At 41.1% G+C, this 12716-nt stretch overlaps 1 protein-coding gene across 4 annotated transcripts in view; it reads right to left on the bottom strand.

Moving 5' to 3' along the window:
- Window positions 1–6008: 6008 nt before the first annotated feature.
- Window positions 6009–12716, bottom strand: part of ZNF518B (zinc finger protein 518B) — a 28461-nt gene continuing 21753 nt past the window's right edge. For all 4 annotated transcript variants that reach the window (XM_088447111.1, XM_088447115.1, XM_088447112.1 and 1 more), the window contains one exon: window positions 6009–9703. In XM_088447111.1, the coding sequence (XP_088303237.1) occupies window positions 7574–9430 (1857 nt within the window). In that variant the 5' untranslated portion in view covers window positions 9431–9703 and the 3' untranslated portion in view covers window positions 6009–7573. The remainder of the gene's footprint in view (window positions 9704–12716) is intronic.

Genomic DNA, 12716 nt, shown 5'->3' with positions numbered 1-12716 from the left:
ACTTCGGCACCCGCAAAGATTTGTTGAGAGCTTTGAGGTTGAGAATCGGACGAAACGACCCATTGGGTTTCTGCACCAAAAAGAGATTGGAATAGAAACCCTGGCACTTCTGGGAAAATGGAACAGGCACTATGACTCCAGCCTGGAGCATAGTGTGCAAAACTTTCCGCAGCTCCGTGGCTTTGTTCCAGTCTGATGGTAGACCCGTGGTGAAGAATCGAGCCGAAGGTCTGTGCCGGAAGGAGAGGGCATACCCGTGTGAGACCACCTCGACAACCCAAGTGTCTGTCGTGGTGACCGACCAACACCGAGCGAACTGCAGCAGGCAGCCTCCCACTTTGGGATCCCCCAAAGGGAGGCCCGGACCGTCAGACCGCAGGCTTGTCATCTGGCTTAGGGGCCAGACGTCTGGTACTCCAGGCCTGCTTCCGGGGCTTGGCCGATTTCTTGGGGCCAGCCTGTCGGGGAAAGGACTGTGTCTTAGGCCTACCCTGGGCCCTATAAGACCGAAAGGACGGAGTACCTGAACGAGAAGGAACAGCAGCTGACGGGAGACATGCCGATTTAGCTGCCGCCAGCGTGGCTACAATTTTGTCCAGGTCCAGACTGAAGAGAACTTCTCCGTTAAAAGGCAATGCCTCCAAACCCCTTTTGGAATCAGCGTCCGCCTTCCAGGATCGCAACCACAAGGTGTGACGAACAGCCACAGCTGCCGAAGAAATTCGAGACGCCAGGGTACTAACATCCAAGGCCACTTCGTTGATATAAGTGGCCGAATCCCGGAGATTGCCGATCAACTCAGTCTGCTCAGCCGAACAGTCGGAATCGAAGCGCTCCATAGCTCGGGCAACCCAGCAAATAGCCATAGCCGGCCGCACAGCAAGGGAATAGACGGACTTCAGGCAGATCTCCACCTTGCGGTCCGTAGCATCCTTAAGGGAGACATGGATGGCATGGGTAATGTGGCACTACGGACAAGGCGTGTCACTTGAGAATCCACCTGAGGGGATTCCCACTTTGCAAAATAATTGTCCGCAAATGGATACGCCACTGCTAAACGCCTTTGAGGCGGATATCGTTTGCCTGGCTGTTTCCACGCTTCCTCTAGGTGGTCAACTAATTGCCCCGAAAGAGGAAACACTGTGGTATCTCCTTTAACATCTTTGAAAAAGGCGTATTTGGACTTTGATACCGGAGGCTCCTCATCCTCAATAACTAAAGCAGTACGGACTGCACGAATAAGGCCAGGTATATACACCTTAGACTTAGCGTCCGACTCTTTAGGGCGGGAAGTTTCCTGGTCAGAAAGATCTAGAATCTCCCCATCATCGGACGTCCCGTCGTCATCCTCATAAGGAGCAGACAGATGCCACCGGCCGCTTGTGAGGCCGCATCACAGACTCCCCTTGTAACACTTCTGACAACTGCTGTACAGAGTTTGTTAACTAATTAACCCACGCAGGCTCATGAGACCTGAGGGGGGGGAAATAGGGAGACTGTGGGGTACCATCAATTGTCTTGGGAAACCCTGCATGGGTGACGACACCACTGACTGCTGGGACAAACCCATCTGAGTGAGGGCAGACTGCGGAGCTAACTGGCCCACGAGGGTTGTAAGCGCTTTGGCAAAACAAGCCCAGGGCGGCTCCTGTACCGGAGCCATGACCGTAATCTGTCGCGTCAACGAATAACACCGTCGACATAGTCCTTCCGCACTGCCGACCCCCTCCGCTATAGGTACCTTTTTGCATGTAGTACATAACAGCTGGAGAGGAAAATCACTTTCAGATATAATGGTAAGTATGTGACCCCTCTCACTGATACTCGTTAGTATAGTGTGAGACCACCCTGCAAGCACCGCACCGCAAGGGCTTTAGCAGAAAAAACAGGGACAGTTAAATGCTGACAGATAGAAAATGAAAGTACAGGCAGCAGACGCTAGCATAGGTCACATACAATGCAAAGAAATCAATTCCTGCACTATCAGCGCTGATCCTCAACTACACAGACTCAGAGCCTGTGTATGCAGCGCTGTGCTGCATACACAGACCTTATCCAACGGAGAGGTATGCAGGGGGACCCAGACCACGATGCCACCGTTCTTCAGCATCGCTCACCATGCTTCTTGCAAAGATGGCCACCGAGGAGCAGAGAGGAGGCCGGCCTGGGGGAGGAGCGCTGACACAGGACCAGTCAGTGTGCAGAGAGGGCTGTGTGAAGCGGGGGAGGCGCTGGCTGTGAGACAGGGAAGGCGCGCTCCCCTGGCATGCATTTAACCCCTGGGATGCCGCAGTGCTACCGCTCTGCCGCGGTCCTGCTGTCCCAGGGGGGTAGTGGAAGCGCAGGTTAGAACCTGGCTCCACGCTGCCTGGGGACTCTGGACCATGTGTTTCAGCGGGGACCCACCGCGGGACCCCGCTGCTTACCTTTGTCCCCCTTTGTTTCCGGCCATGGTCCTAAACATCTGGGGTCAACGCTGTGACCCCAGATGTCTACCAGCATCCCCGGATCAGTACCGGCATTCTGGTACCGGCGGGGGTGTAGGGAAGACAGCATGGACATCAGGACTGACTGTCCAAGCTGTACTTCCAGATGTGCAGCCACAGCTGCATGCAGGAAAACTTCAGGGGCTCTTCTTAGCCCCCACTCCAACAGGTGCATCCGACTCCGGCCGGGCACCAAACTAAACTGCTGGCTCGGGGGCGGGGTATAGGAGGGGACCCTAGTGCATCCTGGGAGGACTGAAAACTTAACTCTATGGTGCCCGATGCCTGACGTCATCACCTATACCCCCAAGGTATCCTGTGGATACCCTTTGGACCCTGAAGTAGAAATTGTAAGTGAGTCCACTCCCTTGGCTAAGAACACAGCCATGAATAAAGAATGGTACCAAAACATCCTCCAAGAGCAACTGTTCCCAACCAACCAAGAACAACTTTTCCAGCATGATGAAGCACCTTGCCATAAGACAAAAAAGTGATAACTAAATGGCTCGGGGGAACAAAACATCAAAATTTTGGGTCCATGGCCAGGAAACTCCCCAGACCTTAATCCCATTGAGAACTTGTGGTCAATCCTCAAGATGCGGATGGACAAAAAAAAACCACAAACTCTTGCAAACGCCAAGCATTGATTAGGCAAGAATGGGCGGCCAGTAGTCAGTATGTGGCCCAGAAGTTGATTGACAGCATGCCAGGGCGAACTGGAGAGGTCTTGAAAAAGAAGGTACAACACTGCAAATATTTACTCTTTGCATAAACTTAATGTAATTGTCAATAAAAGCCTTTGACACTTATGAAATGCCTGTAATTTTACTTCAGTATACCATAGTAACATCTGACAGACAGGTCTAAAACACTGAAGCAGCAAACTTTGTGAAAACCAATACTGGTCATTCTCAAAACGTTTGGCCATGGCTTTATATGTGCTCTACATTCTCTCCCTTCTCCCATTGATCACTTCCCTATTTTCTTCTCTATTATTCACCTCTATTACTTTTCATATTGACTTTTTCTTCTGTTACTGCTGACCTCATACATCTGTAATATTTATTTTATGGTTTAAACTTATACTTAAATAAATAAATATAAAGTTGAATTAAAAGAAAAATAAAAGTTAGGCTAAACACAGAAACTTTTAACAAAGTGCATCGGAGCATGTGTTCTTTAAAACTGTTCCAATGAGTCCAGGTACCATGAAAAAAAAAAAAATAGTGCAGCCATAAAATTCATTTGTTGGAGAGTCTTCATTTTTAAATAAGCCATATAACTATTAGCTGTACAACAGCTTTTAATTCTACTAAAATATTCTCAATATATTTGAAAATGTACTTTGGTTAGAAACACTAAAGTAACTGACTATTTTTCCAAATTGTATTCACTTTTTTTTACTAAAGTGCAGGTTTATAGAAGTGGAGATGTTGCCCATAGCAACCAGATACTACTACTTATTTATCTAGCACCTTCTAGAAGATAATAGCTAGAATCTGATTGGTTGCTATGGGTAACACCTCCACTTGTATAAACCCGCACTTTAGTAAATATACCCTTAAACATCATATCTGTGTACTGAATGTGTTGAATTCCTCTATCATGTAACAAACCCTATAACAGAGTCAGTATATACACATGATGTTACTTATGGTAACACTAAAGATTCATCAATGTAATTAATCTGACAACACAAAGAGTTGATCCTTCCACTTGGCCCAAGAGTCCAAGGACAGGATCACTGTCCAGTTGGTCACACCCACTATATGTACAGTGCATCCAGAAAGTATTCACAGTGCTTCACTTTTTCCACATTTTGTTATGTTACAGCCTTATTCCAAAATGGAGTAAATTAATTTTTGTCCTCAAAATTCTACACACAATACCCCATAATTACAATGTGTAAAAAGTTGAGATTTTTGCAAACTTAATTAAAAAACAAAAAATAATAACTAAAAGAAAAAAAAAAAAAAAAAAAACAAACGAAGAGTTTCATGTACATAAGTATTCACAGCCTTTGCCATGAAGCTCAAAACTGAGCTCAGGTGCAACCTGTTTCCACTCATCATCCTTGAGATGTTCCTACTGCTTAATTGGAGTCTACATGTGGTAAATTCAGTTGATTGGACATGATTTTTAAAGGCATACACCTGTCTATATAAGGTCCCACACTTGACAGTGCATGTCAGAGCACAAATCAAGCATGAAGTCCAAGGAATTGTCTGTAGACCTCAGAGACAGGATTGTCTCGAGGCACAAATCTGGGGAAGGGTACAGAAAAAAATCTGCTGCTTGAAGGTCCCAATGAGCACAGTGGCCTCCATCCATGGAAGAAGTTCGGTACCACCAGACTCTTCCTAGAGTTGGCCGTCTAAACGGAGCGATCGTTGGAGAAGGGCTGTAGTCAGGGAGGTGACCAAGAACCAGATGGTCACTCTGTCAGAGCTACAACATCCTCTGTGGTGAGAGGAGAACCTTCCAGAAGGACAACCATCTCTGCAGCAATCCACCAATCAGGCCTGTATGGTAGAGTGGCCAGATGGCAGCCCACCTGGGAGTTTGACAAAATGCACCCGAAGGACCCTCAGACCATGAGAAACAAAATTCTCTGGTCTGATGAGACAAAGATTGAACTCTTCGGCGTCAATGCTAGAAGTTACGTTTGGAGGAAACAAGGCACCGCTCATCACCAGGCCAATACCATCCCTACAGTGAAGCATGGTGGTGGCAGCATCATGCTGTGGGGATGTTTTTCAGCGGCAGGAACTGGGAGACGACTAGTCAGGATAGAGGGAAAGATGAATGCAGCAATGTACAGAGACAACCTGGATGAAAACCTGCTCCAGAGTGCTCTTGACCTCAGACTGGGGCGACAGTTCATCTTTCAGCAGGACAATGACCCTAAGCACACGGCCAAGATAATCAAAGGAGTGGCTTCAGGACAACTCTGAATGTCCTTGAGTGTCCAGCCAGAGGCCAGACTTGAATCCGACTGAACATCTCTGGAGAAATCTGAAAATGGCTGTGCACCGACGCTTCCCATCCAACCTGATGGTGCTTGAGAGGTGCTGCAAAGAGGACTGGGCGAAACTACCCAAAGATAGGTGTGCCAAGCTTGTGGCATCATATTCAAAAATACTTGAGGCTGTAATTGCTGCCAAAGGTGCATCAACAAAGTATTGAGCAAAGGCTGTGAATACTTATGTACATGTAATTTAGTTTGTTTTTTTTATTAAATTTGCAATACTATAAAGAAAAAAAAAAAATTGTACACATTGTCATTATGGGGTATTGTGTGTAGAATTTGGAGGACAAAAATTAATTTATTCCATTTTGCAATGAGGCTGTAACATAATGTGGAAAAAGGGAAGCGCTGTGTAAACTTTCCGGATGCACTGCAACAGAAGTATTGGTGTTAGCACAGATAAATTTTGAGATATGGTTAACAACATCAGACAAAAACTAATTCTGCCAAATTAATTTAGGAAAAGAAATTTATTTCTCAATTTTCTGTAAAAATATCTCAGAACAATTTAACAATCAGGACTCCTGAAATCAAAACATAAATAAACCATATGCTTTTTCTTCACAAAAGTAAACTAAAAACCAGTAGATTGGAACAAAAAACACAGTAAATGCCATCAGAATGTATGATACAAATCATTCTAGGAGAAGAACTTGCCTATTACAGACAACAACAATTTAAAACTGCAAACTAATAAAACCATTTTAATGTTCAATTTGAACAAGTCAATGTTAACTCATCTAATGGCAAAACATTAAAAGGGGATTCTCACAACGTGCCAGAGTGGTATACTTTCCGCCTCCACTAACACTTAGGAAACTCAATATTTCTCATGGCACAGTTACATTTTATTCTCTAGATAGGTCTGGAGAATTTTGAAGATTGTAAAATAAATAGATTTCATGGTATCCATTCTAACTAATTCACTTCAAAATACACCAAAGTCGCAATTAGGGGTTTGATATTCCTCTTCATTAGGACGACGATTTTTATATCAGTCCAATATGTTTTGAAGGTTCTTTGGCCAACTTCAGCAGAAGGTCAAAGAAATGAATACTGTCAAGAGTGTCCTACATATCAGGGATGAGAAGATCAGCTTTAAAACAATTATTCTAAGGGTAATTTCATTCTCCTCTTACTAAAGATTTCTCAGATAACAAAGTTGTTTAACTTGGCATGACAGTCTTAAAATTGAAAAATAAATGTATATAAGCATCGGTGGTGCCATCTCTGGTAAATCAAGTATTCTTCTATTTTTAGTGTAAATTGGTCACTAAATATTATCCCTTAAAAACACAGCAGTAGGAATTATCTCCTTCAGGAGTATAATGAGTCCCAGTCGACCCTCTATCTACTATTTAAATCTTTTTAGCGGTTTATGTCCTTAAAGAGGATAAGGACATAAATTGTGTGTTGTCAGCACCAAAATAACTTAAAAGGTAACTAAATAAGAAAACTGAAAAGGCAATACTGGCTGGGTGTAGTGTAACATACACAGCTGGTGTCATGGGGTCAGTGGGCAGACTCATGTCTGTGAGTTGCTCAGGTGACAAATGTGCAGTTCATACAATTTCATATAACAGGTAAAACTGGTCATTGGACAGGAAGTGCACATTTATAATATCTGTCCACGGTTTCTACCCCCTTCATTGTTATTCAACTGACTTATTTATACATATTGGGGGATATGTATTTGGGCTCCTCTCCATTCAAGCGAGCCCAGATGTAACCAGATTTATTGCTCAGTAATATAATAGTGTTGGATGAATGCCCAATGAACATTACTATGGTAACATCCAAATGAGTTTCACTACTTGCAAATGGTCAATCACTCTCATGAGCGATCAATCTAAATGGTTACAACCCTGCCAGTTACATTCACAAGGAAGAGGGGAACCAGAGCACAGAAACCAGCATGGATACACTAACTGTTCTAGTTGGAAGGGTAGTTTAAAAATGGATAGACTTCTAATATACATTTTTCAAATGTGTTTGAAAAAGCTTCAAAATGTGCAGACCAAACACTTAATCCCTTTAGCAACCCCTATCTCCATATCTTTCATACATATTTCTTACACCTTTGCTTGGATAAAGTTATTTTTAGAACTTTACCCTTAAACATATTGATTGCTTTCATAATATATGAAATTTCTAGGGACTCCAGATCAGGATGATTTAATACCACCACCGGTTGATGGTTGTATGGCATTTGTGTCACTTGATCAGCCTTAAGAGGAAACAGTCTGAGAGTTCTCAAATTTTGCTGTAATGTACCCCTCAAAGTTGGGACCACATGTTTTTTAGGAATGGTTTTATTCTTTCCTTTGGTACTCTGCTTTCTTGCTTTTTTAAGTGTTACATGTTCTTGTTCTGTTGCTTTACTTTCCTCTAATACTTGAGCAGCAGTTTGGATACCATTCTGCATTACACAGGAAACTGGCTGCATAACGATCCTTCGGTCACAAGATAAGAAAAGGGTCTGTGGCCTACTAAACAGATCTGGTTTTATCTTGAAGCGGTTTGATTTACGTCCACCCTTCTTGTTACTTTGAAGAAAAACCGATGTCTGGCTTTCAGGTTTCCTGCCATATATCAGTGCTGACCTGCTAAGGGGTGACTGTATTTCAGAATCCATAGTTGCTTTAAATAAATTGGATTTAATTTCAGGAGACTCCTGCTCAACTTTTAACCGAGGTGTTTGGGTCTGTTGGTTTGTTTTTTCAATTTCCATTTGACAAAGGAATTCAGTAGTTGGTACAGTAAGTCCTTGTTGACCAACATGTCTGTCAATGTTCATTAAAGAGGAGTGACTGGTATTAATCTGATCATTTAATGGGCTTGTTCCAGGGATGGCAGTTGGACATTCCCACTGAATACCTTCAATGATGTTTTGAGATTCAGAGCTAAGAGAGAACACAGATGAAATAATCGGTCCATCTGAAACCACATCCATATCATTAAAGATCCCATCAGAAATCTCACTGGCTGCTTTAATGATTTCATCATCATTAGCTGGTGGACAGGTCACGTTGAGGTTAGAATTCTCCTCCATTAGAGTGGCAGAATCTTTTGTATGCAATATATTCTCATTGCAGCCATCCACTGATGCCGTACATTCTTGTACTGAAGACTTAGTTGACTTTTCTAAGTTGCTGATAGGTGGAACAACAGAATCCAAGGGTTTTGGTTCATATATGTTTTCCTTTTTAAAAACACGATTTGGCACAAATGAATCAATGCTCTCTGAATACTTTAATACTAAATGGCATGTACTGTTCATAGTCTTCACCTCCACAACCTCAGCAACACAGTTGGCAGGTACCCTAAATGCTGTTGGTGCAACCACTGTTAAAGGTGTCCAAGGATACAATTGTTGGCCTACCGGTGAAATTACCTTAACATCCACTTGACCAGCATATACATTACCAATATCATTGCCATTTGAACACAACCCATTACTTGTCAAGCTAAAATTGTCCACATCTGTTGTTAGATCTATAACTTCTTCAGTTGCAAAAGGGCTATTCTGAAGAATCTCTTGTATGCTGCTCCTCACTTGAGTTTGGATAATGTTAACTGATGCATTTTGAGAATCATTTTCTACCGTGCTCACTGAACATTGTATCTTGCCATCACAGTGAATTCTTTTGATGTGTTTAACTATGTAGTCATTTCGTATAGCACCATAGCCACAGTATTCACATGTGTAGGGAAACTTCCCAGTATGTGACACCAAATGTCTTTGAAATTCAGTTTTAGTGTAGGACACAAAGGTGCAATGTGAGCAGGCATATTTAATGTCATTGTGAAGAGACACGTGGTTTCTATACTTATTTTGGTCTTTCGTCGAAAATCTGCATTTTTCACAGTTGTACTTTTCCAATATTTGCATCTGTAGCAAGTTATTAGTCATCATGTTTCTTGCGTGGGTGTTTTCACGTTAGTGTGAATAAATGCTCAAGAGTGAGGGGAGGTTAAGAGTCCTTTACATCTTCATTCATTTCAGAGAACTGCTCATAAAAATACAACTGTAATATTAGAAATTAAATATATTTTGTTTAGAAAATGGTCCTCGTGTTGTAGAATCCAGAGGTTCATTTAATTCATTAGCATCTTGTTTAACGGTGACTTGTAACATATATAGATTACACTTCTTCAGTTCCAATCTGGAATAATAAGTCCTTGAAACCTGAAAAGCAAGAAAATATATGTCAGTAATTGGTCTCTGCTTAACAATGCTTTAAAATGTATAATACCCTAAAAAGTTTTAACAATTTTTGTAATATAAATATACAAATTATGGACATTCATATTAATGCAGACAGAAAAATGGATAAGAGTAACATTACACAAGCGATCTTAAAAAAAGGGAAAAAACAAACAAACACTTAGTCGATTTTATCTTTGAGACGGATTTGATTGTTATCCTTAAGAATGACAAATGATTTGCACATGTTTGCTACCTGGAAACCATTGTGTTTGAAGAGCAGATATGTAATCTCAGGGTAACGCAAATAACAGATCTGTCTAAAAACAACAAACACTTGATTTTATTTTAATTAAAGAATGGGATTTGCTCCTGTTAAAGTTGTAGAAAAGACAGTCATTTTAACAAATTTTGAACTTTAAAAATGGCCTTTCCACACATCTAAAGTCAAAATAGGAAAGAAAAATCCAAACAGTGTTACATGATAATAAAACATGCTTATTAAAGTACATACATTTATCCACAAAAATAGGCATGGCACTGATGTCAAAAGGATATAATCTAAACTCTGGATAAGATTTGCAATTTCAAACAAAGATTTGCGGTTTTAGTTCATATCAGAAAGAACTTTGATGGGAAGATCTACTGTAAATAAAGTGTAATAATGATCAGTTGACAAGTGATCACAATTATATCTGATCTAGTTATGCTAAGGTGCATGGGAGCCCTTAACAGGGTCTCCTATCCACCCATGTAGCCACTCTTCAACTACCATGTTTGAAAGTGGATTAATAATGAGACATTACCAATTTTGATGGTCATTGGTTATACTGTACATGAACACAAGGCAATGCTAAAAATAGTATCCTAGTTATAAGATTTCAAATAACTAAATATCAAAATGTATTACCATAATTGCGCTTGTTATTTTTATTAGTAAATAAAAAAAGGTTTAAAAAATGTCAGTTGGAGAAGCTATTGTTAAAGAAATTAACTGTATTCACAGACCACTATTGTCAGAATAATAACTGGAGCACAGTTCCGTACAAGATACTAGAGTGGTATACTCCAAGAAGTATATATCAGTGATCACATTATGGCATGTACAGATGCCTATGACACATCATTCCCCACTTCCCAAGTACTCCTCCAGATTAGTCTCATCATGTGTCTATCAACACATGAGCCTAATCATTATCTTGCAGAGAAGAAATGCTAAACAGCAGGAGGAGAAAGTCAAGTGTTGATCAGAACAAAAAAAGACCAGCACAGCAGTGTTTGTTCTCTGTTCTGAAAACTAAATTGTTAAAAATAAAAAAATCAATAGCTGCATAATTAAGTAAATTTGAAGTGTCCCTTTGTCCAGACCGATCTGTGTGAATAAGTAACAAATAATAGGATATTCAGTGTAGGTAGTAGTACAGTACAGGCCAGGGATAACCGAGTAGTACTAAACTAATGTTGGTACAGCAAGGGTATGGACCAGCATTGTGCATTACTTACTGGAGAATAAATGATCAATTACTTGTTGTCAAAAGTGGTAAATATATTTTTTTTCTTTAAAAAGGGATTAAATTATTCTTTTCAACATTTTAAAGGACTATTTCTGTCCAAAGAACAAAATAAAAAAATTATAATATTATGCCATTGTAATTATTTAGGCTGCGCCATCACCCACAACTGTGCTGTCACCCACTAAAAAGAAATTACCAGTTACCACATGCACCAGTCACACATTACATTGTGACATAATTAACCCTTCCTGCGGTCATAGTTTAGTTTAGAAGAATTCTTCTATCTCATGATCTTAACTACTATTTGAAGCTTAATTAAATCATGTATTGTGCAGATTTAATAACCCTAAGGTTCAAATTGTAGTCTAGATAGAATAGATGTAAAATATGTTTGCCATTCTGAAGTCAGGGGCAGAAAAAAGCAAAATAGAGGAATCAGAGTCAAAAGTTTGGTTCCACAGCCAAGCCAAATCTGCATCACTCTGCACATTTTAAATCTGCCCCACCTACCACGCAACATGTCTTTATTAAGGTTCACATTTGCTCCTTTTTCTGCTTTGCTCCCAACTCTGAGTCAGCCCCTTAGAGAGGAACTGCCACCATGCAGGAGGGAATGCATCCTTTAGAGAGGCAAACCACCATAAGCTCGGCAAAAGAACAGGATGGTTTTTAAAGCAGTGCTGGTCCTATTAGCCAAGATGCCAGACAAATCAACCAGAGATGGCAAGTTCAGGGTGGCTTCCAGTAATAATTGGACCAAATCGGATTATCTCACTTCGGAAGATCCAGCAGTTTAAACAAGGAATTATTGAAACTTTTACAGTAGATACAACTTGATATGTTAATTTACCTCACAAGTGCTAAATCTGGCCAGACAGAAACAGTACAAGGAAAATTATCTAAGTACTGATCGTAGTCAATATCTCTGACTAACATCGGACCAACTTGGGAAAGGATGTCAGAAATAAGCAATGGGGATCACTGCTTTGAATGTGGCTGTTTCGGAAGTGTGTGGGCATGAGGACTAATGCTGCAAAAGGCAATTGACTGGTCTAAATAAGACATTGGCACAGTTATTGTGCAAAGAGTACTGCAGTTGGACAATCACATCTCTTCTGTATTCCAGTACTAGTGGGGGGACAGTATGTGCTAGCTGTAGAGGATTTATCAAGTACTTAACACTGATTGTAACAACAATCTTGCCTCTCAAAATCCAGAAATGGGAACCAAAAAGGTATGGGTCCTATCAATCCATGGCACTGCCAAGAACAATGATCAAGCGGTACAGCCTATTGTGATACAAAGCCAAAATCTCATGTGGCCACTGCCACAGTTCCTACGTGATTATATTCATTCATTTTAGGCTGGGAGTTCCTGCTTTTTAAAAAATCCTTTGAGACCAGGTGGATATAACCAAAACAACTCCTAGGGAACTGCATATTGAGGAGACCAAGTGGAAGAGATTACAGAAAATCCTAGCA

This window comes from Taudactylus pleione, unplaced genomic scaffold (assembly GCF_031769625.1).
Source record: "Taudactylus pleione unplaced genomic scaffold, aTauple2 ptg000419l, whole genome shotgun sequence".
Taxonomy (NCBI): Eukaryota; Metazoa; Chordata; class Amphibia; order Anura; family Myobatrachidae; genus Taudactylus; species Taudactylus pleione.
Note: the sequence above shows the minus strand (reverse complement) of the source record. Positions and strands in the feature narration are given on the sequence as shown.